A 23,478-nucleotide genomic window follows, 5' to 3' on the forward strand; every position below is an offset into this window, starting at 1 on the left:
TAAAGGAATTTGTTGGCTCTTTCAACACAACTTTATTCTCTGAGCACACACAGGAATCGCAGACAGCAAATAAACTGACACAAAATGAAGTCATTCAGTAAAATGCAAGACATAGGCAACATTATATAGATCCTTTTAATGAACATTAAAGAAGCTAATAACAAAACAGTCTCATCACAAGGTCAACTCAAGATGGAAGGCTGTTGTGGAGCTTTCAATCATTTTTTTCTCAGCACTTATAGGACTTTGGACAAAAAATAATAATAATAAAACAGTTGAATCTATCGCACAAGGGAAAAATGGACATTTTTAGATCTCTTCAAAATGATCTGGCCTGAAAGGACTGAACCTCAGTTTTTCAAAAGTCCTGACTATATGACTAAATGGACTTTGTGGTGAGACTGTTTTGTCAAATACTGTTTCCTGAAGTAAGCTGATTAAATAATATGTTGTCAGAAAAGTCTAACTACAGGCAATGAAAAGAAAACTCCCCAGCTTTAAATGTGTGTGATAAAGAATGAGCCTGATATACAAATATCACACACTTAAATTTAAACTCTCAAAACAGACTCAAAACCTTCCCTTTCTACCTTCCCTTTCTATATCTCTCCTCTTTCCTTTAAGGTTTCTCCAACTGGATCTCCTCTTCTTCCTCCATAATGTTACAGACATCCTGGTACGGGCCATGTCCCTGGGACCGTTCGATCTGATCATACGTGGTGCAGCAATCTTCCAGATTTAGCCCCTGGTGTATGAGATAAGTAAGATGGACATCAAGTAAACACAGAAAAATCAATGAAAAATATTCATGTTAAATTGATTAGTGGCACAAGATAACATGACCCTTCATGTCTTTGATCCTGTTTTCAGCAAAACGACTTGCACTAGTATTTCTCATATGCCTGCTATAACACATGTTTGACCAAGAGACGATGTGACTCATTTAAAGTTCACCTGATATATGTTTTCCTCTTCCGTCTTCACTTTCTTTTTCTCTATTTCACGTATTTTCTTTGACTGTGAGAGGAAAACAGAAGTTGGTAAATCTGTGTAATGGTGCAACTTCCCATCAAGGAAAGGCAAGAAACACTATGACAAATATCTGAGAAGCTTATAAGTGTCTGTGATAAGTACAGTCAGAGGAAGGCCATGTCACAAATTGATATCATTTCTGGTATCTTCACATGAGTGATCAGGCAAGACCACTATTGAGAAATGTTGGAAACTATCACTTCCGCATCAATTCTTCGGGTCTGGGATAAGTTCATAGATCAGTGAATGGTAATGTACAGTCAGTCAGATTAAAATGTGACCTTCTGACCTTGCAGAGAAGGGTGGCAGAAGGCAGTATCACACACAGCAACAGTAAGATTCCCTCAGCAGTCAGGATCTTGTTTTTGGTGCTTTCACTGAGGTTTAGTGTCTTCTTCATTGGTTCTAGACATACAGATAGGGTTCAGAGGTTAAACAAACTGAACAACAGTTATGTCTTTAGCTATTCAAATACAAGTTCCAACTGGTTTTGTTGCAAGTGAGAGAGCACAATTGAAATAAGAAGCTGGGAAAAAGAAAATCCAGGCTGATTAATTGCTTAATAGACTTACTTGGAGATTTATTGCAAGATTGATTGTTATGTTATATAACTGTACTATTTAGTATAAAGAACACTGTCTAACATATAAAACAGATGAATAAACAATTGATAGTATTGTTAGGTAAGGGTGATGGTGGTCCTGTAAACTAACGCAGGTTATCTCACACAAAATGACCAGAGGAGTTTAGTGGTTGTTTTACATTTCCACATCTGCCATCTGCGTTTAATGAGATTATGATGTAAAGTGGTATTTCACTGCAACAAATGCCTCTACATATTAGCTTGATTGCAACTTGATTTAATCTCGGTGCTATTTAAAGTAAATGACCGGGCAGCAGACTGTAATTAGACCATCGTGATGATGTAAAGATTAACTGAGCTACGATATGCAAGGATGCTGCCACTCACACAGTGCTTAGATAGACTAAGGTTAACAGGATTTATGGCTTACGGGGGTGTTAGCTCACTTGACTCAATCTCTCCATTTTAAAGACACACACTGACATGTCAGACTGGTATGCACCACAAGTAGAACAACCCCCTCACCCACCCCCAACATTCACAGAGACATACACACTTACTGTAGACGTGCAGGTATGTGCCATGAGACAAGAGGCTGCCCTTACTGCTGTTCAGCGAACAATGGTACAGCCCAGAGTCATTCAGCTCGACTGAATTAAGTTTTAGGATGCCACAGAATGTGTGATCTTTTTTTATGTGGTCTGAAATCACACTGACCGAGGGAGTCACAAAGTCTACACTGGCGTTGTTGGCATTTTTAAAGCGTCTGACCCAAAGTGGTTCCACTGACGTCACATTGTTGTTGTAGCAGCACTTCATTTCAGCTTTCTCAGAAAGTGGCACACTTAAAAAGGGCTGGTCCGCCATTAGAGTCAGCGCACTCTGAGCAATACCCACTGTGGAAGAAACATGTTCATTATTTGAATTTAACCCAACATGTGTCAAATTATTTCATTTTGATTTCATATAATGTAATAGCATAACCTGTATTTCTGTAATTGCAATGGATATACAAGGTCTTTAAAGTTTAACAACACAAAGAAATAAAAAGCTGTAAATGTACAGCATAATTAAAAAAAATTTACAGAGAAAAAAAAGGCAACGTGACAGCACAGCCATCTGCTCTGACAGGAGATGAGGGTCACTGAAGCAGAACACAAAAGAGCTAAATGTAAAAAAAAACAAAAAAAACAATAGGTATAGAATAGTTATACATGCTTATATAAACATATTTATGTACAGGACTGACATGTAAGACATGTAGAAATGTCTACAGATAACTGCATCTATTCAAATATAAACACTTTCACGCAAACTATTTCAGAAATTATGGTGTTGAAAAAAAGAATCTGACTTACCTGCAAAGCTGCAGAAAACAACAATTGTAGCAATCCCCATTTTTTAGACAAATGTTCAATCCCAGAATAAAGAGTGCTGAAATAATCTGCGTAAAAATTTTTTGCCCTATGTTCCAGTCTTCACTGCAGCTGTAATGACACACTGATGTCCTGTTTTTCTCTGTCAGGATTTACGCTTGAATGAATTTGGACTGTCTCACATTTGCATAAAAATTCTGTTTAAAAAAAAATTAAGTATATATATTTCTGGAGGATAATTATCTCTATCTATATCTTTCTAAGACAGACAGATATGCCATCAGTATGTTTTGCACATACCTTGTTGTTGTAAAAAAAAAAGTTATATGAACCCATATTGAGTCAAATCCAATGACTACTGAACTCCTAAACATTAACTCATAAATAATTATAAAATCATAACTGCCTCACAACTATATAAAACGACACAACAGGTATTTATTTCCCCAATTTATTAAAAAAAATGAAGAATTAAAAAACAAACGTACCACAATTCTCCTTGAGTATACATTATTAAAGAGCCTCTTACACAATAAAAATCAAAACCCAAATACACAGTATAGTTCTTGCATATTCATTGTTTATAGAAATACAAGATGGCAGATGCCTGCATAACAAGAAGCAGTGTCTTTTTCTACACAGGGCACTGGCTGGCAGAGTTGGTGGAGGACTCAAATCCTATTGCAGCAATGGAGATGGATACAAAAACAGTGTGTTGTTGGCCAAGCCCTCAACCTTGAAACCAACCAATCCAAATCCTGGGATGATGCCTCAATGCTAATTAGTCATTTGGTCTTTTTCTCTCATTGTCTGAGATCCTCCATGAAAGACAGTCCACAAAAAAAAACAAAAAACAAAAAAAACAGTGATTGTGTTTGTAGACTCAAGAGCCCTTTAAGAATCAAACAACTTGATCGTCAGAACAAGGCACCACTCTATAAATACATTTTCTATACATCTAAGTATTTGTATATAGATTACATGAGGAAAAGCATCTGGAGCAGAGAGAGCGAGAAGTGCCTGTAGCAGTCCTTCAGCCAGCGAAGCATGAAGGCATCACTGTAAGCTGGTGTTAACAGGGTTTCACCTGCAGGCCACTGCAGTTTAACTGCTTGAAATCATCTCTTTAACCATATCCCATTGGTAAGCTGGATGGCCACAGCACAGGGTGGATTTGGCACAATAACTTGCACTCTAAAGAATATGCCATGGTTACAACATTTGCATAACTGTTAAATTTGTTCATGCATAGACAACTTATAGACAAGTCCTCCCTCTCTCACCATTATAGCCAAATGCATAGTATATAATTACAACAGCTTTTTTTGAAAATCAATGAAAAAGAAAAACTTACAAAAACCTCCCGACCCGTTTAAGTACATCAAATGACATACACAACATATGAAAAAACTGTGCAGGAAAAGGTGATCATGCTATCACAAGAGGTGAATGAGTTATCAATGGGTGTATGTAGCTAATAAGTTCAATAAACATTAAGGAGGGGGGGCTAATTTATCTAATATATACTTTCACTCCATTTTTCTCCTTCAACATAACATTTATGAACAACTTCTAAGAGGAAGACACAGGGAGAAGTGGCAGAAAAGTTCAAACACAAACTTATATAATTTAGCAACTTGTCACACTTAATGGCACAAGGATTTGCATAATTTCATACTGATGTTCAGTAAAGTCAGAGGGGGCGTTTGTTGTTGTGGCAACAATGACGAGAATACATATATCAGGAAGTGATCATGATTACAGTACTGATAAGAGTGATGCTGGTATGAGACTGTAGTCTTCCTTCCTCCAAAGCCTGAACGTTTCCTTTGTATCTCCACTGACTTGATGTTTTGTCCATTTTTGGAGCAGGTCTCGTGTGTTCAGTTTAGCACTATAGGTGTTAACAGTGCTGTATCCAGGTCAGAAAGAGAACAGCTTGTGACAGCTGAACTGGCTTTTACATACATTGACTGGCCCACACAGAAGAAAATCTTTTGTGAGGATGAAATTCAAAAAAGTGAAGAGGAGTCTAACATTATCCTTGTAAATTTCGGGGACAGGAAAAGCAGCTGCTGCACTACTGCGCCATCACTCCTGCATCAGCATTAAGTGACGTGCTAATATACAGATGAAACATGCCATTAAGAAAATTACAGCTTGTATGAGGATCTAACGGTGCTTTATGTCTTTGGTCCTGTGTGCATGACCACAGTTACGCCACTACTCAGAAATTATATTATCAAAATTATAATTACAATCAACTGCTGAATAAAATACAAAGACAGAGCTCAATTTTGATACAAATATTGCTACCAGGGAAGAAGACATTTACTATTAACATGTGAATTTTACGTAATATAATACAATTTATAAGCCGTCTTAAGTCTGTGTTTTGGATCAGGAGCTGTAAACCCTATCTGGGGGGGAGTTGATGATACAAAAACGACACTGGCACTGAAAGACCATTATCAACACTTATGTAACACTGGGCCATCAGTGTTTGTAGGTGTATATGCATCTGTCTGTCTACTTTTTTCTTCAGTACAGCAAGTCCTAATCTCATGTTTTCCGCACATCTTCTTATGACTGTCTGGTTCAAACTGGCCTCAAATAAACCAAAGCAACAAAAACAACAACTCGCTCCCCATCCCTACATCTGCATTCTTCACTCTCTAACTTGATCTTTGTTACACATTCTAGGTTAGCCCTCTTATGCTTTGTCTTTTCTCTAACACATTGCTCTATCTTTTTGGCCCAGTGTTGTAACAGTTTTACTCAGGTGAGGCAACTCACTGACCTAACAGGACTCAGAGGAATAAATAAAAGTGGTACATACAAACAAATCTCCATTATCAACAGCATGATCACCTATAGTGCCACTATTTATAAATGTTTGTATGTGACCTAATTACAGTAAGAACCCTCCAAACAAGTATGTCCTTAATTAAAAACTTTGTAACACACATACGCACACTTTCTTGCATGCATTTTTTTCAATAATGAGGACGACCTACATGAAACCCAATTGCAAAAACAGTGTGGGTTCAACTCGTTTTGATCAGAAAAAAGTGCATCTCCGTGGTACTTTGGCGTAGACTAGAAACAGCATTATATATCAGCAGTAGTATTTCAATACATCTTCAAACGCTACATTGGCCCCTTAAGGCTTCCACCTGGTATAGCTAAATTTGTAAGCAAACATAGGATCTATGTATCTAACTGTACATCTGTTATTGGCAACAGTGTAAATTATTTTGACACATGCATATCTTTGGTGTGCGGATGTGTGTTACAGCGGATTGCAATCTCTATATTTTGTTAGGCAGCATCTCTCTCACAGCAAAATATTGCTTCTTTTTTGGCACCCCTACGCAAATACAACAGCCCAAGCATGCACACAAACAGACACACATACACATGCACACACCTCCCATGTTCGATCACTGAACCACTGCACTGAGCACAAAGCCCTCTGTTAGGCAGAAAACTTCCTGCTTGGCTGCAAACAGCTGTGACACAAACAAATAAGGCAGCAAGGACTTATGAAAGTTTAGGAATTTCCAGGGAAGCCTTTGAACGTCACTCTTGCACTCCAAACCAGCACCAGTAAAAATCTAAAGAGAAGAAAAGACAAAAAGATCAAAAGTCATATAATAACATGTAAAGCCAAAGCCTCTCTGCTTTACCAGGAGCACCACCTGATTTTCAGGCCCATTTCCCTGAGCTTTGCAGGCTTAGGCTTTGATTGTATCTAACTTGTGAAGCTGGATTGTTATGTAAAGCACCTTGTAACTATGTTTTCAAAATGATTTTGTAAATAACATAATGATAATCATAATAATAATATGATGATCATGATGACCAGTGCAATCACATCTACTGAATGATGGTACTTTATCAGATACTTAAATTACACTTAAGCCTCACTTTCAACAGCTGTACAATTGTCTCACCTAATGGCCAGCAGGTGGCGTGATGGTGTCTTACTGGAAGCTACCTCCCTCCAGTGAGAACATGGAAATGGCCTCCTGGACCCTGTGGTACACCTCTTCTCTAGTCTGCAACACACAAAATCAATATCACCTTAGGAACCAAAGATGGACAGACAGACACACACTCACACACAGAAATCGACCCCCTCCTCTTAACATCCTCTCTTTGTCTCCCTTGCTGCTTCTGTGACACATCCCATTGCAAGTGCTGGACATAATAGCCATTTTCAGAGAAGCCCAATTTCACAATGCAGTTTTCAAGCAAGCAATAACAGCAGTGGTTAAATGGTTTTCTTTTCTCTAGTTTCTCTTTGGTGCCATTTTGGCCCCATTTGTCCTGAGTACACCACAGCTCGCTCCTTACTTAAGTTATCCTCAGTGAAATCCTTGATGCATCTCTTTCCAGTCAGCTTCCATCTTTTGTTATACCTTTCATCTTTATCTGCACCTGTCACCACTACAGTTTTCTCTGTGTTCTCAGCTATCTATCTTTCTCTCTTTCTGTCCACCTTCCCTCACCTGTAAAATCTTTATTCGTTCATCCAGTCTGTGGAGAATCCTGTACAGTTCTTCCAACCTCTCCTGGGACAACACCACGGGCGCACTGATGCTCCCCTGCTTCTCTCCTTTTGTACCTGCACCTTCTTTCTCCTCCTCCGCTGCTCCTTCTGTGGTCTGGCTTTCTTCTGTGGACAGAGAGACTTGATTTCAATATGTCAGGAATCCGTTTTGTTGTCAGTTACAGTAAAGTCTGACCTGTAAAAGTGATATTTAACACCAGTAAAATCTTGAATTGTAAAGCGTCCTGGTCACAAAGTAATTCCTAATATTGATGAATGTTATCAATCTTTCCATCTAACTCTTGGCAAGAAAGCAAAGTGTATTACACCAAACTATTCCTTCAAAAGACAAAGCAGCCTACCTGTTAACTGACAGCTATCCATTTCTTGACTGGGCCTCTGTGATTGCTCCTCTCCGTTTTCTTCATCAAGCTGTGAGTCTTCTGATAGACTGATGCTGCTGACCAACAGCCTTTTCATCAACATGACTAACAGATGAGACAGATTCAGTGGTTTCATTAGAAGGACAGATAAGCTACAATGAAAGAATGGAAAGATGAGACAGTTAAAAAGAAATCATCTATAGAAACATTCGGAAGACCCTCATTCACCATCATCCAAAGCATCACTGGCAACCTTCTCCTGTTCGCTGTTGGAGTGGCCTATCAAGTCAAAGCCTTTCTCTGACAGGAAATCAATCAGCTTGTGCACGAAGTCTCCTGATTTGTATTCCGTCAAGCTGTCCTTATCTCGATCTGCAGACAGACATAAGGCTTAACTTTGGATCGAGCTTTCAGAAATGTGCCACAATAACAAATTTGTACTGTTTATTAAGTGTTCAGCTGATAAAGCTCTGCGGTCTCACCACTGCTGCTTTTCAAACCTCCATTCTCGGTCGGGCTCAAAGGGGCATTCGGCCTGACCAAGAGAAAACGAGAAAAGAAATGAGATATCCTGAGATGGGGGAACTTTGGCAGGCGATGAATATATCTTGCTCTGTTAACAGACAAGTAAACACACACACACACACACACACACAATGATACATACGTGGAGGGACTGAAGGGAGGTACTCCACCTCCAGAAGGCAGCGTTAACCTCATGGGTGCGCCACTCTTCTTCAGATCATCCACTGCTGCCTTTATCACATCAGTCCAGCTAAAAACACACATACAAATAAAATTACAATTTATCCTGAGGTTTACCCACTAAAACAAATATGATTAGTCTGTGCATTTCACTTTGCACTCACGTTTTCCTCTCTCCAACAGACTGAGCCACCAGTTCGTAGATCTGAGCACCGCTGTCCCAGGTAAATATCACGTAGAAGGCCTTTCGATCTAACAGAACAGGTAGAAAACAAGGCTGAATGATACTGATCTCCCAGTGGAAGTCACCTGTGTAATATTTACTGCTGTGCGTGGCTAACCTGTGGCCACTTCGCGGAGAAAGACTGAGTCTAGCTTGATAATAGGGCTCAGCATCTGCTTGCCCTCCTGCACAGCGATGTTACTCTTGCTCTGGCATTTGAGGACCATCTTGTCATCCTGCTTCTGTAGGAGCACGAGCAGGTCCCCAAGCAGCACACACTGCACCTCTGAGAGACAGGGAGGAGACGGGAAAGAAAAGACAGAAAGAGAGTGAGATAGGGATGGGTTCTCTCCTATCCATTTTCTCAACTCCTCATGGGTAATTTTTCATGTTTCATTTCATTGCTGATTTTTTAAGAATTTCAATTTATTTGTTAATGTTTTTACTCATATTTCCATACATTGTTTGTAAAGTCTTTTGTGTTTTTAGTTTTGGGACTGACAGTGGTTTTATTTTCTTCCCCTATCTATTGTGTGCACATCTGTTTATCTGTGTAGAGAGCTGCAGGTAATTGCCCTTATAGGGAAAATTAAGCTGTATTGAGTTCAATTGCATTGAGGTTTAGTCACAGAACTGAAATGGATATATAAAAAGGGAAGTCAAAGGGGCTGTGAGATCTCACAAAAGCCCCTGGACTCCAGATGGGTTTCCTTTAATAGCAAACTTTAATCTTAACATTTGAAAAAAAAGGAAGTGAAAGCTAATAATTTTTACCCTAAAAATAAACCATTGTTCAAAGGGTTTTTTGCCTTTTGGAGGCAGATAAATGGTATTCTAAGCGAATCGTTTTTAAAAAATATTAAAAATATTAAAGTGAGCTTGACATGACTGGCCCAGTAAACTGTTTAAAAAAGGTTCTGCAAAATGTCTGTGAAATGTTTGTCCCTGTTTCTGCAGCATTGCTGAGAAAGTAAGGCACAAATAATACTATGCTGTCTGTATGCATGTATGACACATACACAAAGCATATATTTACCAATTCCTTTCTCTTTGGTGACCTTCCAGGTCAGAGGACCTTCATACAACATCTTCTTCTGAGTCAGGTCAATGTTCTAGAGAGGACACATGGAGAACAATGAGAAACTTACTTGGAACAAAAATGTCACCTAATATCTATAAAGTGCAACCGAGTGTGCAAACAAACTTTGTTGAAAGAGCCTTACCTTATACTCAGTATAAAGCTCATTACTGGGTTTGAGCCCTGATGTGTCCAATCTACGCTGGTAGTCCTTCAGAGTCTGAGAACACAGACAAAGATTAGGGGGACAGACAGAGGACAGACAGCACAGCTCTGAAGCAGAAGTTGTCTTAACAACCACAGACCTTCAGAGGTCTCAACATGAATTTGCCAGACTCCAATTGGTGCTCAGTCACTACATAACAGCGTGTTGAGTGATGGATTGTGTGTTTCTCACCAACAGGTTCTCCATCACTTTGACCTCCTCATTGACATGGTTGAGGATCTTTCTGCAGCACTCTGCACTCTCCTGGATCCTCTCCTTCTCCACCGGGTTCTCTGTGGAGAGACAGAAAACACAGAGTTGAGGTAAATACAGCTTTCACAGCAGAGCCCAAACAAAAGCCATAAATCACAAGTGTGCAGAAGAATCTGGGATGGGCAATAATCCATTGTTCAAATGTTTTGCAAATACTGTAAACATTTATCCTGTGTTCCGATTTAGATTGACACATATAGCTAAATTCATTAACATAGACCTAAGAGTATGTCATTTACTCTTCAGAAGGACCCTTATCACATTATTTTGATGATTAGCATAATTAGGTTTCCTGTCAACCCTGAAAACATAAACTCTCAAAAGTATGTTTACAAATATGCCAGGAGCATGTAGACTTCCACACCAGAAAGGGTCCCAATGGGCTTAAGATGCCCACACACCTGTGTTCTTGGCAATGTTCTCCAGCAACAACGGGTACTTGGTCAGTCTCTGCATTTCTATAGGAATGATGTCCTTGAGTTGCAGCCTGCGGCACTGGGGTTTACTCTCTGCCTCCTGGGATTAAAACATACATATAGAATCAGAATGAGATCACATGTTTGGGTCCACTTATGTGACTTCTTGCATGTCCTTGCACCGCTGAGCGCATCCATGTGTGTCTTTCTATTAAACCTTTAGTAATTTACTTTTGAGTCAGTTCGGTGTGTGTGTGTGTGTTTCACCTGTATGAAGGAGTTGAATCGTGGCTCTTTCCTCTGCCTGCTCTTGATTTGGTCTAAGGCCCACGACTGGTGACTGCAGAACCGGGCTGTCAATTTCTGGAACCACTCCCCCTCTGGACCGCCAAACTGGAATGCACATGTACGAAACACTACAGTCAGACACTGTACTGTACTGTGCTTGCCAGCAGTAAAGAATGATAGGAACAAAGATATATATAAGAAGAGGGAAAAAGAGCTGGAAAAGAGTAAAGGCTGACAACTAATATTGTTGTATAGCTGTTGCAGCCAATATTTTACTTCTGTATATAAATAGCTTTCAGTATTTGTTAAAACAACAAAACCAGATTTTGGCATAATAACTGCCACGTTAAGTTGTGAATTAAATTGTCAAGCACATATCACTTGGGAGTCTTCCTAAAACTAGCACAAACACTGAAAAGAGCAAAGGGGTAATATAAAGAGAAAGCTAATGATGGCTCACCCTGTTAAGCACTGTGGTGCTGATGGATTTGACAATGAAGTTGTCATCCAAACGCAGTTTCTTCAGGTTCTCGTAGAAGGTATCTGGATTTAAAGCAAGAACAATAAACAATTTTTTAAATACAGTAAGCAACTCTTTTTTATACAACAGTCACAAAAGCATTAATGAAGGCTGAGTGCTGAAACACTGTACTCGGTCTGCCGACTAAAAAAAGTTTTCAATAACCATGATTTTTGACTGATGTAATTGTTTTTGATTTCTGTATTATTCTCAACAGTGCAACCAGTTACAGGCTGTTCAAATAGACTGGTACATGCAGTCTTTATCAAAGGCAATAAACACACAACAAGCAGTTTCACAGTCTTTGCCCAAATTAATTTTCAGAGAACAAATTTAGATTCTGCGCAAAAATGTTTGCTAGTTCTGTGGAAGACGAGTGCAAATTTCATGTGTCTGACTCAGGGAGAATACAAACAGAATTCAGAAAAAGGCCTCTGCTGCAGCAGCAGCAGCAGCAGCAGCAGCACTCACAGTGCATTTCAAAGATGTCGTCCAAGCTGGGGAAGATGGCAGCAATCTCAGTGGATGTCAGGAGCTCTTCTCTCTCCAAAGGCTTTGAGAAGACCACCTGCAGAACACTCAGCATTCGCACATGGGCATGCTCTGTTGCAAACAACTCTGAGAGAGGAGAGAGAGTAGGTACAGCATGAGCACTGTTAAAAAGATCTTCAGGCTACACTGCAGCTGCATTTTATCTGTGTGTTGCTTAATCTTGCTTCTCCTCACCATTGATCACCTCCTGCCTCTTGATCTCTTTCTTACTGAGGCCAGACAACGTTTCAGGGGAGGCCAGCTCCCTCCAGTTGGGTGGGTCATGTTCAAATTCCAGCAAGCGTGGCTCCATCTCCTCCAGCTGTGGGGAGGGGCTGGTTGGGGAGTGGCCAGGCCCTTCGGGAACTAAAACTGGTCCTTCAACACTGAGGAACAAAGGAAGTGGAAGAAGAATTAGTTTAGATTGGTAACTTAAGCCAGGTATGACCAAGGTGGACATCAAGTGATAAACACTCTGCTTGTATGTCTGTGAAGATTCAGAGTCATCCAGGTCATGGTATTTCTAAATGCTATACAAACCTCACATTAATAGTTGCTACTAGCTGCATTTTAAGATTAATATTGTTTTGCAAAATCAGCCAGATGACAAGCTACTGCAACTGCAAATGTAAGAGTAAAATGTCATGGCAGTTTTCTCATTCACTTCTTATTACAGTGTTAGTGACCACTGCAACACGTTTATTTGGGTGTTTAATTTCTTCTCTTTTTCAAGTCTTGTTGCTATTCCACTCTTGTGCTTTATTTGCACACAGCTAGCTCACTACTAGACCTCCATGATGACAGAAGCTGTCATTGTAAGGATTTCTATAACCTTTATATATATATAATAATAATATTTATAAAACCATATAATAAAATACAGCTTCACTATGGTCAAGAAAAAATAAAAACAGAGAAATGTATTGAAATATTTGAATGAACTCTGATGGCTTACTGTTTCAAAATGTTCCCCTCTGACTCCTGACATTAACTGTGAAGTAACAGCAAGTAAACCTAATAAAGAGTTGCACTTATTGTTTACCCTTTACCATTGTTCAACCATAACTCACTCCCTGTCAGTCACAGCATAGGTCAGCTATTAGTGACAGATCCATCTAACAGTCAATAATGAGTCAGCAAACCTGTCAGCCAGAATGACTTATTTCCATCAATGCATCAATAATATTCTCATTATTACCAATCATTTTGGTAATATTCAGGACTGTTGCATTGATTCTGCAATTTCTTTCAGTTTTTGGCATCCTGTCTGTCCCTGTTGTGCACATGTCCAGCCAGAGGCTTTAAGAGGGGGATCTGCCCATCTTACGGATGGAGGTGCTGGGGGGTGAGCGGGGCAGGTGTTGTTGTCGTTGTACAAGGTGGCTGCAGGTCCACATCACTACGGGAGCGGGACTGTTTGGCCCGGGAAGAGCCTCTGCGACGAGAAGAGTGCCGATCCACGCGAGCACTCTCGCTACGAGCCACTTTCCTACTGTAGGGAAGGAAGGTGGGATGGGGGAGGGAAAAGAAAAGATAGGGGACAGAATAGAGAGACAGAGGAATTGGGGTCGAAAAAGGAGGAGGGAACGCATCCAAGAAAGGACAGATGGACAAGAGGAAAGGAAAAAAGGACAAAGAGAAAACAAGAACCAAAGTTTGGAAGGAGGAAACCAAGAGATGCCACAGAAAGAAAAGATTAGATGCCAAAAGGTAATTAATTGTTGAAGAGAAGGACAGTTGAAAGGAAAGTATCCAACTCATATGCAGTCAGTGAGGACAGACATTTATGTTAAACGTGAGGGCAAAGAGGAGGATAAATGAGTTAAGGAACATTTACACAAAAAAGGTAGTTGATCAGAAAGGAAAAGGAAATATCACATCAAGAAAAGATAGAGAAAGAAAGAAAATGAGTGACGAGTAAATATGCATGACATCTGACATGCATATATTACTTAGACAATGAAACATACAGAGTATGCTTCATATACTGTAGACATGGAGGCACTTGAATGCCGGAAATGTTTACATGAGTTACTAGGAGCCAATCTACAACAGTAAGTTAAGAAAGTAGCCATGCGTTGCTTCTACACAGCATACCGTGTGTACCAAAAGTTTTTACATCAGCAACTTGAATAGTTAGGTATCTCAACAGTTTTCCAACTTCACACAACATGCATACACATCCACTATAAATAAACCAAATGACCTCAACAGTAAAGCTAATTCCAACTCCTTCACAAACGTTAAAATACTTAGCCATGTAGTGTGTTTGTACTGTGTACCAGCAAATGAGCACAGGGCTCAATGTGTGGTCTGTATGCATGTGAATGTTTTGTGTTTGTATATGTGTGATAAGCGATCAGTATAAGGCCTGAAGCATGTCCATGATTCTGTCAAGGCGCTGAGACCCACCTTGTCTTCCGTCTGTAAAAACACGGGACACCACATCGTTACACAACCACCTTTGTATAACTATTGTAAGCCAGAGAAACAACCACAACATGCAAATGCACACCCCAACATAATATTCTAATCAAGTGTTTAAACCACTGTCAGAGTATCATGCCAAATACGATGCCAAAGCCCCTGGCACAACATGTAACCGCACACACTGTGTAGACAAGCAGGACAGAAGACGGGCCCTGACCACAACAGATGCACACACCTTGAGAAGCACATGGGACGAGCAGCAAAAATAAGCTATAAATATAAGAAACTATAACTATTTCTCATTTTGACTATTAACAGCACAGCGCTTTACAAGATTTAGAAGCACATAAGTTTATCTTTAAGGCAAAGCTGCTAATTTTTTGAATGTTTAGATAAAAAATGATCATTTTTTATATATTGGCTAAAATATCTGACTTAAATACCAAACCTGTGTACTGGGTAGAAAGCTTCAGCATGGAAAGGCTCATCTATAATCAGCTATGAATACCCGTAACAACTACAAATGTCTCAGCCTAGAAGAAATCACCAGTGTATTGTCAACATGCACCTAAATCTAATTAAAAAAAAAAATAATGAAGCTCTGTAGTAAACATTAGAAGATGCACAACATGACACAAACAAAAGAAGACAATGGGGACAGAATGATATTAGGAAGAGAACACACATGCCAATGTGAGGGAGAAAGAGGAGAAAGGCCATGAGGAAGAGGGAAGGCAAAGGGCTGGAAGGGAAGACCGGGTCCGAGTTCACCTGGTGAAGGTCCTTTTCAAAACTGCAGGCTCTGTTAGCTAGCGAGCAACGGGCGGCATGACAAAAGCCAGCACACAGCAGGGACAGACAGCTGGGGGAGTTTTACCACGCTCCCTCAGCCTCAGCACTTCAGACACATTTAGCTTCCCCCTGGTTGTTGGCTCGATACAGTCTTTACACTGAACACCTCCCATACAATCTAATTATAATCTGATTGCAATCTCTAATCCTGTAATTGCTTATACTCTCTTACTGAGTCACTACACTGTGGTTATAATCTCATTCCCTAGATGCTACTCTCTTTCTTACCAACTCCATCCTGCTCACCTGTCTTTCTCTATATTCTCCTCTGGGGGAGTGTCACTGGGTGTGGTGGGCTCCCCCATGGGCAGCGAACGTCCCAAACTAATAGGGGACACATCACCCCCATCTGACTGGGTTGGAGGCTCTAAGAGATTGCTTGAGAGGCCTGTAATATCAGAAAAACAGAGGTAACAGAACAAATGAGGGGTTATGTACTGCATTTTTTTCTGTTGAAAGAATCTGTTGGTGCTTTCATCCAGTAAAATTACCAACTGCACACCTCCTCAAAAATAATGTAGAAATAAAGTTTATCTATTCAAGTAACAGGAACTCCTGTCAAAATATAATAGTTCAGTTTATCAACTAATTACAATTAAACATTGAAAAAAATCTGTAATACTCCAATAGCACATTCTAGACTTCATTCTACATAGTTAAGTCAAAGAGCAGGCTTACCCTCGTTGTGCGAAGACTCAGGGATGTTGGGGGTGTTGACGCTGTTGTCTGAGCCATGAGTGTTATCTAGCCCAGGTTGGGAGGTGGGGCCTACGCTGGAACCAGCATTCTTGCTAGGGAGGGAAAGGGCTGCAGGGTTGGTCAAGGAGCCTCTGCCCGGAACTGGAACCTTGCGCTCTGGAACCACTTTCTCCTTTTCCACTGAAAAGGGGAGGAGCACAGTTAGTTTAGAAGAAATGCACTACAGGCAATGGGGAGGCAGAAAAACAAAAGTACTTCAGTTACTAAAAAAAAAAAAAAAAAGGGACAGAGACTTTGTGAGACAGACAGACAAGATGAGCAGGGTGCAATAAGGGCAGTAAATGAGAGGGTTAGTTTGGTACAAGAGAACATCCGCAGCCCTGTGTATAAAATAAGTGTGCAATGTGTGAGGTTTTGTTGATTAATGAAGTAATTCTTCAAACAATCACCCTGAAACACAGAATCAACCAAACAACACCCAACCCACATCCCCTCCCAGTTTGATTTGGGACATGCAGACATGCTTATGTGTTGATTAGTAACAGTGTAACTATTCAACAGATAAAACAGGGGGCGGGAACTCTGGACGACTAGTACCTTCAGCCTCCATTTTAGGTTTGACCTCAGCTGTAACAGGAAAGAAGGGCAGGACAACATGTTCTCATATCCAGACCATTCATGGACATAAATATAAATATGGACATAAATATGTTAAGATAACATGTAATTATAACAAATATTTAAATTATATGTAAATTTAGATTCATTCAGAAACATTCAGAAATTAAATAGTAGATACAAAAAAAATAACCATGTAATGGGGCTCATGTGTGATGTTTGCTAAGACACAAAAGCAAATACATACTGCTGCCTGCAATCCAGCTGGGGATGCCAGGAAACACCCCTCTGGGTTTGGGCTTTGTGGATTCATCCTTCTTGTTCTGAAAAAAAACAAACAGGTAAGGAGTAAATAAAAGACGCCAAATTAAAAAGACGTATAAGGGCTGAGAAAATACAAATGCTACTCCACAAAGGTTTAATGAAGACAGTGCAGTGCATTTATTCACGTCTGATTGCTATTTTGTTTATTCATTTGGTTTCCTTAACAGGAAGGGGATGTTTACCTTTACTAGTTGTCTCCTGAAGAAGCCTCCTCTGGACTTCTTACTGTCAACTGCCCTGGTTTTAACCCCAAGGTGCTTCATGTAGAAGACCACCGCTGAAAAGATGGATTGGCTATGGCAGAAGTTAGAAAAATGTGTTAACGAGTTAATTAATAATATTAAATATTGTTTAATGTGATAATTTTGCAAGATTTTTTTCAGGAATAAATTAAGATTGGACAAAATGAGCGATGCAAATCAAAGAAGAATGTGAGGGTTAAAGGAGGATAGATAGATAGATACTGGGAGGGGAAGAGGGAGGTGGAGCACTGAAGATGAAAGGGGGGAGGAAGAGGAGTGGGAAAGAGTGGGGAGGAGAGAAAAAATATGACACAAAAAGACAGAGGAGGAGCTGAGGAGAAACAAGAGGAGGTAGGAGTGAGGGAAAAAAAAGCCTAAGGGAGGAGCCTCTGGGCATGTGCACACAACAAAAGTACAAGTTTCTTTCATCACTAGCCACTGCACAGTTTTACAGAGCAATCTGTCTGAATACACTGACAATTCAACATAAAGAACTTGAATCGCAGAGGACTAGAAAGCTTGAGAGAAAAGATATTTAAAAAGCCTAAGGCATGAATGAAAGGGTTTAATCATTTTTTGTGCAACACATTAATCAAGAAATAGAACATTTCTGAATCTTTGAGAAAGGTACAAAGCTAATAATGTGGCCGTTGTCTCTAGAGCAATTTGTCGGAAAGAAATGTTGTAATGAGTATTTGATGCACTTAAGCCAGTATGCAAAAATGTTGTGGTTTGACCACACCCTGGCTCAGCAAATGGATACAGAGATCAAATCAGCTCAAGTACACAAATACCCATTTGAATAAAAAAAACTAATGCAAAAATTCTAAACTTCATTGAAAGAAAAAACTTAACTCACCATTTTTCCTCGTCTGAGACGATTGTTGGTCTGAAAGAAAAGAGACAGATGTCAGTATGTTGCTCTTGCGTCAGGAAAAAAAAGCACTGTTATCTTGCAGCATCAAGCTCACCTCTTCCTCTTAAGTAGCATTTTTCCTTTCTCTTGCTCGACTGACTATTAACTGTGTTTTGGGCCGGTGGAACCTAAAGTGGCTAAGTTTTTCCTGATCCAACTCAAAGCTGACTGTAATGTTATTGTGTTCAAAGCAGATGCTATGGAACATATTCTAAAATTTGCAAAAAAAAGAGAAAAAAACAAAAAAAAAAGTCAAAAAAGTGAAAGATGCATCAAAAACTGCACCTCTTCCTGCTTTAACAATTTAAAAATTAACTTGCCCTCTTTAAGATTTGCAAATAATTCAAACTCTTGTCTCTAGACTGTCTAAAACTTTATCTGCTCTTCTGTCTCCTTTTTTGTTTGTCTCTCCAGTAAGCTGTCTGCAAAGGGAATCCAAACTCAAAAATGCTCTGATGCAGCGGAAATGTCTATTTAACCATGTTTTTGTCTGATGCAACATGCAGGCAAGACTGTGGAAATTGGACACTCATATTTTGCCATGAACATAAAGGGTGGGAGGGGTTTCCCCAGGATTCCCCAGCATAATCCAATCAAATGCTGTGGTCGCCTTGTTCTCATCAACAGAAAAACCAATGAGAAACAGATGGGGGCGAGGTCACTGTGTTGTGGTCTAGTGAGGAAGGGGGTGTGTGGGGGTTACTGGGTGCAAGAGTGTGGGAGAGTGTAAGAGTGAGGGGAATAGAGAGATGATTGTCAGGAGGAATGAATGGAGTAAACTGAATGAATTGTTTGTGCATTGGAAATAAAAGATCCAACTGTGCAACAGTAACTGAGGCAGTCAAAAGCTGAATTATCGTGTCTTTGATATAAACTGCTTTGCAGACTTTGTGTGTCTTCTCCACTGACAGCATGGTTATATCCACAGGATGAGTGCTGCTTGTGCACAGTGCTTCTCCTTTCATTTCTGTTGTTCACTTTTTTTCTTGCTTCTGACAAGATGAAGTTAGACAATCTTCTGGCCTCTCCCTGGCCTCCTCTCCCTCTCTGTCTGACTCGCTTCTTGTAGAGGATAACACATTGTAGTTGGCCACGGGGTCAAGGATAGATTAACTTTCCCCTAGATCTCTTGCTTTCTTTCTTTAACTGTGTCCAGGGCAGGAGCTATCCAGCATCGATAACCCTCTGGCCCTTTCTCTCCCCTTCTCTCTTCCGATGTCTAACCCCTCCACCACCACCACCACCACTCCCCCTCCCTCCGGTTGGCGAAATGCCAGGGGAGAGCCTTCCTGCCAGCGTGGCACTGCTGACTCCATCTTTTCCTCTCTGCCTCTTCATTTCCTTCTAGCTCTGTTGTGCTCTCTTCCAGTCACTTCAGTTCCCTTGTTCAGTGAGCTCAATTTTCTCCATCTAATGCTGTATTTGCCTCTGTGCTTTGTATTAGATTGGTTATGGGCACAACTGAGGATGACTACTCCCACTGTAGAGCTTTGCAGAAAGCAAAGTGCCAACCTTAGAGGGAACAGATTGGATTTTAAACTGTTTTGACAGACCAGTCATGTTCCCAGCTTCAACCATAGCGCAGCAGGTAATGGAGAGAAGACTATATTCCCCACCGAGCAATTACTATTTGAAAGTTTTCTTTTAGCAATATGCTCACGACAACTGTATTGTTGCTTTCTTGTGTGCGAAAAAAATGCATTTTGTTTTTTTTCTGTGCAATTGGTTTGATATTCATAATTCTTCAGAGACGATGGAAATGCAAACAGGAAAGCACTAAAGAGACGTCCACTTCTTATTTTAGTTCTTGACTTTATCTCCTCTGATTCCATAGTTCCATGACCTTTTGGGTCGAAAAGGGCTGCATGTTGGGCAACCTTGAGGGAATACTTACTAATTTCATGATATTAGAGGTTTATGTAATGCCAGTTTTAATTAGAACAACTTACTGTCTGAGAAATCATGTTAGTTTCTGTCAGTTAAACGTTAAAAAGTAAACATTTGCTGTGGCTAGGAGCCAGTTTAAGGCACAAATTAAATCTGCAGTAACTTCAGGATGTTATGTCAATACAACTGGGAACAAAACAGTTAACTTTAGGTCTTAAAGTCATGTCACATTGACCAAAAATCCAAATTGAACTGAGTTAAACTGCTGCATGGATTATCGGGTTTCTACAGACTTATCTTCATCTCACAATTAGCAGCATATGCAACAGAATTTTAACTAGTGACTACTCTTCTTGCTGAAATGCCCCATGGCAACTTTGAATTTTAATTTTCATGAAAGAACCAGATTTTTTCTAAAGTAGTTGGTTTGTTTTTTATGCTGATTGTTCAACAAAAAGAGAACTAATCCAAGCTTTGGAAGTGCTCCAAATGCCAGTCGCCTAAAAATGTCTCATAGAAAATGAATTTCACTTTTACTTCTGGAACCCTGGAAAATAACTCGTTCCATATTGTTATATAACAATTATACAGCCAGGATCTAAACAAACTCTTATTACTATTGTGATAAACAGAAATGAACACTCACTGTGTCTCAGACATCTTGTCCAGCAGGTTCTCAGCCACAGACTTCTCCTTCATCTCCATCGGGATGCGGTCAGTGGGATAGTGACTCTCCACATCGATCAGCTCCGCCTCATTGGGGGTCATACCCATCATCCTCTTCTGCCTGTGCAAGACAAAGCAGGTAGACAGAACAGTTTGGCACGTTTGTCAAAAATAATACTGAAAATCACACATTGGGGTGAGGTACTTTTTCGCAACTCAGCAGGCCGACACATAATGCAGATGAAGAGGCTGCTCAGTGTATTACCATGCCTAAAATATGGCTGTTCTTAACAGATCCTAGTCCCATGGGAGTGGCTACTGAACAGAAACCTTTTTAATTCACAAAGCAAACACATTCTCACTATCCTCTCCATGATGTCCATATTGCCTTCTTAAGTTTGATTTTCTGAAAACTTTGCTCATGAATGCACAGCTCACTCTCAAATCTCAGATCAGATCATCTTTCTGTGAATCTGAATCCAAAGCAGCCCAACTTAAAGTTCTTTTGTTCAGGTTAAAAATCTAAAACCAACCTGAGCATTTAAGCATCACAGCGGCAAAATGCTTTTGAAACAGAAAGTGTTCATGCTGCTGCTATTTAAAACAAACACCTTCCAGCAATGATAAATGTGTATGTGGTTTTAATTGTGAAGGTGCTAAAAGAAGTCTTGAGTAATAGTTGCTGGCAATTGCTTAGCATACAAGTAGTGTAGTTAGATGTTAACAGAAGTTATAAGTTGTCTGGATTTGAAGTACCTTATTTGTACACAGTGAAGTGGTAAGGTGAGAAACCTGCAGGTTCTTACTGTAGTTAGGATAAAAAAAAAACTTCTAACACAATTAAGGTAAGCAGTTTACGATTTACTTATAATGTTAAAATTATAAGTAAACCGTGTAATCTTTCTCTGGGATAAATTCCTCACCTAATACAAGTTTTAACTCTCTGTCTTTCACTCTTTGCCTTGAAGTTAAGAAATAAAATTAAAATAAAATTCAGGATGGGGGCTTCTCACTTGAAATCTTCCAGCTGTTTGGCCACCTCAGCAACCTGCTGGTTCTGAATGTCCTGAGCATAGCGCTTTTGGGTGTCCTCTGGGAGAAGATCTGGACGGGTTCGGTCTTAGAAAAAAGGGAACAGGGAGTAAGTGAGAAGCAGCAATACATGCAGGAAGACACCAAGTGAGGTTGAGATTAAATAAATATGTCACAGGAAAATAACTTACCCAAGTCATAGGCTACATGAGGTGGCATTGCCACTCTGAGAATCTGTAATGTGGAGAAAAAGACAAAATAAGAGCAGAGAAAAACATAAGAAAATTATATTTTGAAAGCATGTTTAAGGTACAAAGTATTTATAACTGAGAGAACTGATATTTTAAATAACTGGATCTTTCTTAGTTTTTCTCTAAAGTACTGTTTACTTGCAGTATCAACTGTTAAGAATTAAAGCGAAGTGATGCAGTGGCTAAATATCACCACAAGGGGTCATTTGAACACAAGAAATAATAATAATAAAATGTAAGCACACACAACCAAGAGAAAAAACAGATATTCCAAATGGGAGATACATAACACTGTTGCTGAAATGAAAATAACCACATGGGCCAACTTTAAGTCAAAAGGTTTACAAAAGAAATGGGGTTTAAAAAAAGAGAGGCTAAGAAAGGATGATTCCTCCTAAAGGGCTTTCCCACGATCCTGACAGGAAGCCGTGGGGTCGGACAGACAGACAGGGACAGAGAGAGAGAAAGAGAGAGAGAGAGAGTGCAGCACAAGCCAGCTGAGCTGACAGACGTGCACTGTGGATGAGCTTCGAGGAGGAAATATAACAAAGAAGTGACAGACGCCAGGTGTGCAGGGAGAAGTGATGGAAAAAGACAAACACTGAAAGGTGCTGCACAGACAGACTACAGACAGAACAAACCAAGCTGACACACAGCCGAGCACTCACAAACAAATCATGTGTCCACAATGTGAGACTAACGTATAGACTAAAGCTGATTATAGCAAATAAGAAAAATATAATATCAATATTACAGACTGCAATATTTTTCTAAGCAGATTTTTCTTTATAATGCATAACACCAAAAACTGAAAGAGTAAGAAAAAATGGTGATGCTGACAAATCTATCCAAAGGTAAGAATTTCAGAGAGATGTAGAGCAATGGGCCACAATAGAAAGTCAAAAGGGAGATTTAATCCTAAAGTCCATCATTATAGGACCAGTCAATGGGTTTTAAAGCAGAAAACCATGCAAGCATAAATTTGATGTGTCAAGTCATACGGCATCTGCAGCATCTGCTAAGGTAATCATGCTAAAGTGATGAGTCTAAACGGCGCAGTGAAGGTCTTCACTGATACCAAAAGTTGCATCCTACCCAAAAAGGAGCTATGAATTTCGTCCCCAAACACAACATGCACATTAAAAACAAAACAGAGCTGACATTACCTGAGTTTTAATACATAAAGCAGTGACAATATTCAGAAACTTAGGCCAGATCAGCTGCACGAGAATAAGACACTGCACGTGTCCCGTCATCAGGGTGAAATCCCTCCCTCTTTGCCTGCTACTGCAAGGTTTTGTGTGTTTGTTTGCACACATCACACCAGCTTTGTGACAATCACGTTACTCACTCTTTCAGGTCGGTTAATTATCCACTTGCAATTTGCACACAG

General features: G+C 39.9%; 2 protein-coding genes across 10 annotated transcripts in view; both read right to left on the reverse strand.

Annotated features, from left to right (window-relative positions):
* Positions 1-8: 8 nt before the first annotated feature.
* Positions 9-3,108, reverse strand: cd79a (CD79a molecule, immunoglobulin-associated alpha). Its single transcript, XM_041043467.1, has 5 exons — positions 2,974-3,108; positions 2,176-2,511; positions 1,322-1,437; positions 955-1,017; positions 9-745 (listed from the first exon to the last, which is right to left on the reverse strand). Exons 1-5 carry the CDS (start codon positions 3,011-3,013, stop codon positions 620-622), a joined length of 681 nt encoding a protein of 226 aa, XP_040899401.1. The 5' UTR covers positions 3,014-3,108; the 3' UTR covers positions 9-619.
* A 320-nt stretch (positions 3,109-3,428) lies between these two features.
* The window catches only part of arhgef1b (Rho guanine nucleotide exchange factor (GEF) 1b), a 37,318-nt gene continuing 17,268 nt past the window's right edge, over positions 3,429-23,478 (reverse strand). For 5 of the 9 annotated variants that reach the window (XM_041043617.1, XM_041043616.1, XM_041043623.1 and 2 more), the window contains 28 exons: positions 22,026-22,068; positions 21,816-21,921; positions 20,783-20,923; positions 18,193-18,222; positions 17,274-17,385; positions 17,015-17,090; positions 16,747-16,776; positions 16,129-16,329; positions 15,697-15,838; positions 14,581-14,592; positions 13,496-13,660; positions 12,364-12,554; positions 12,109-12,255; positions 11,578-11,660; positions 11,097-11,222; positions 10,815-10,929; positions 10,333-10,433; positions 10,081-10,155; positions 9,894-9,969; positions 8,976-9,143; positions 8,799-8,886; positions 8,597-8,704; positions 8,412-8,464; positions 8,158-8,301; positions 7,909-8,034; positions 7,506-7,672; positions 6,948-7,052; positions 3,429-6,608 (listed from right to left, as the gene is read on the reverse strand). In XM_041043617.1, coding sequence (XP_040899551.1) covers positions 6,978-7,052; positions 7,506-7,672; positions 7,909-8,034; positions 8,158-8,301; positions 8,412-8,464; positions 8,597-8,704; positions 8,799-8,886; positions 8,976-9,143; positions 9,894-9,969; positions 10,081-10,155; positions 10,333-10,433; positions 10,815-10,929; positions 11,097-11,222; positions 11,578-11,660; positions 12,109-12,255; positions 12,364-12,554; positions 13,496-13,660; positions 14,581-14,592; positions 15,697-15,838; positions 16,129-16,329; positions 16,747-16,776; positions 17,015-17,090; positions 17,274-17,385; positions 18,193-18,222; positions 20,783-20,923; positions 21,816-21,921; positions 22,026-22,068 — 2,901 coding nt within the window. In that variant the 3' untranslated portion in view covers positions 3,429-6,608; positions 6,948-6,977. The remainder of the gene's footprint in view (positions 6,609-6,947; positions 7,053-7,505; positions 7,673-7,908; positions 8,035-8,157; positions 8,302-8,411; positions 8,465-8,596; positions 8,705-8,798; positions 8,887-8,975; positions 9,144-9,893; positions 9,970-10,080; positions 10,156-10,332; positions 10,434-10,814; positions 10,930-11,096; positions 11,223-11,577; positions 11,661-12,108; positions 12,256-12,363; positions 12,555-13,495; positions 13,661-14,580; positions 14,593-15,696; positions 15,839-16,128; positions 16,330-16,746; positions 16,777-17,014; positions 17,091-17,273; positions 17,386-18,192; positions 18,223-20,782; positions 20,924-21,815; positions 21,922-22,025; positions 22,069-23,478) is intronic. The other 4 variants (XM_041043620.1, XM_041043619.1, XM_041043621.1 and 1 more) reach the window with 4 other exon arrangements.

Source organism: Toxotes jaculatrix, chromosome 8, assembly GCF_017976425.1.
Source record: "Toxotes jaculatrix isolate fToxJac2 chromosome 8, fToxJac2.pri, whole genome shotgun sequence".
NCBI lineage: Eukaryota > Metazoa > Chordata > Actinopteri > Toxotidae > Toxotes > Toxotes jaculatrix.

Excerpts from the sequence above, each read along its gene's own strand:
- cd79a (XM_041043467.1), bottom strand. The coding sequence starts at position 3,013 with ATGGGGATTGCTACAATTGTTGTTTTCTGCAGCTTTGCAG. Across the intron at positions 2,512-2,973 it reads TGTTTTCTGCAGCTTTGCAG|TGGGTATTGCTCAGAGTGCG; the intron begins GTAAGTCAGATT and ends TTTCTTCCACAG. Across the intron at positions 1,018-1,321 it reads CTGCCACCCTTCTCTGCAAG|TCAAAGAAAATACGTGAAAT; the intron begins GTCAGAAGGTCA and ends TTCCTCTCACAG.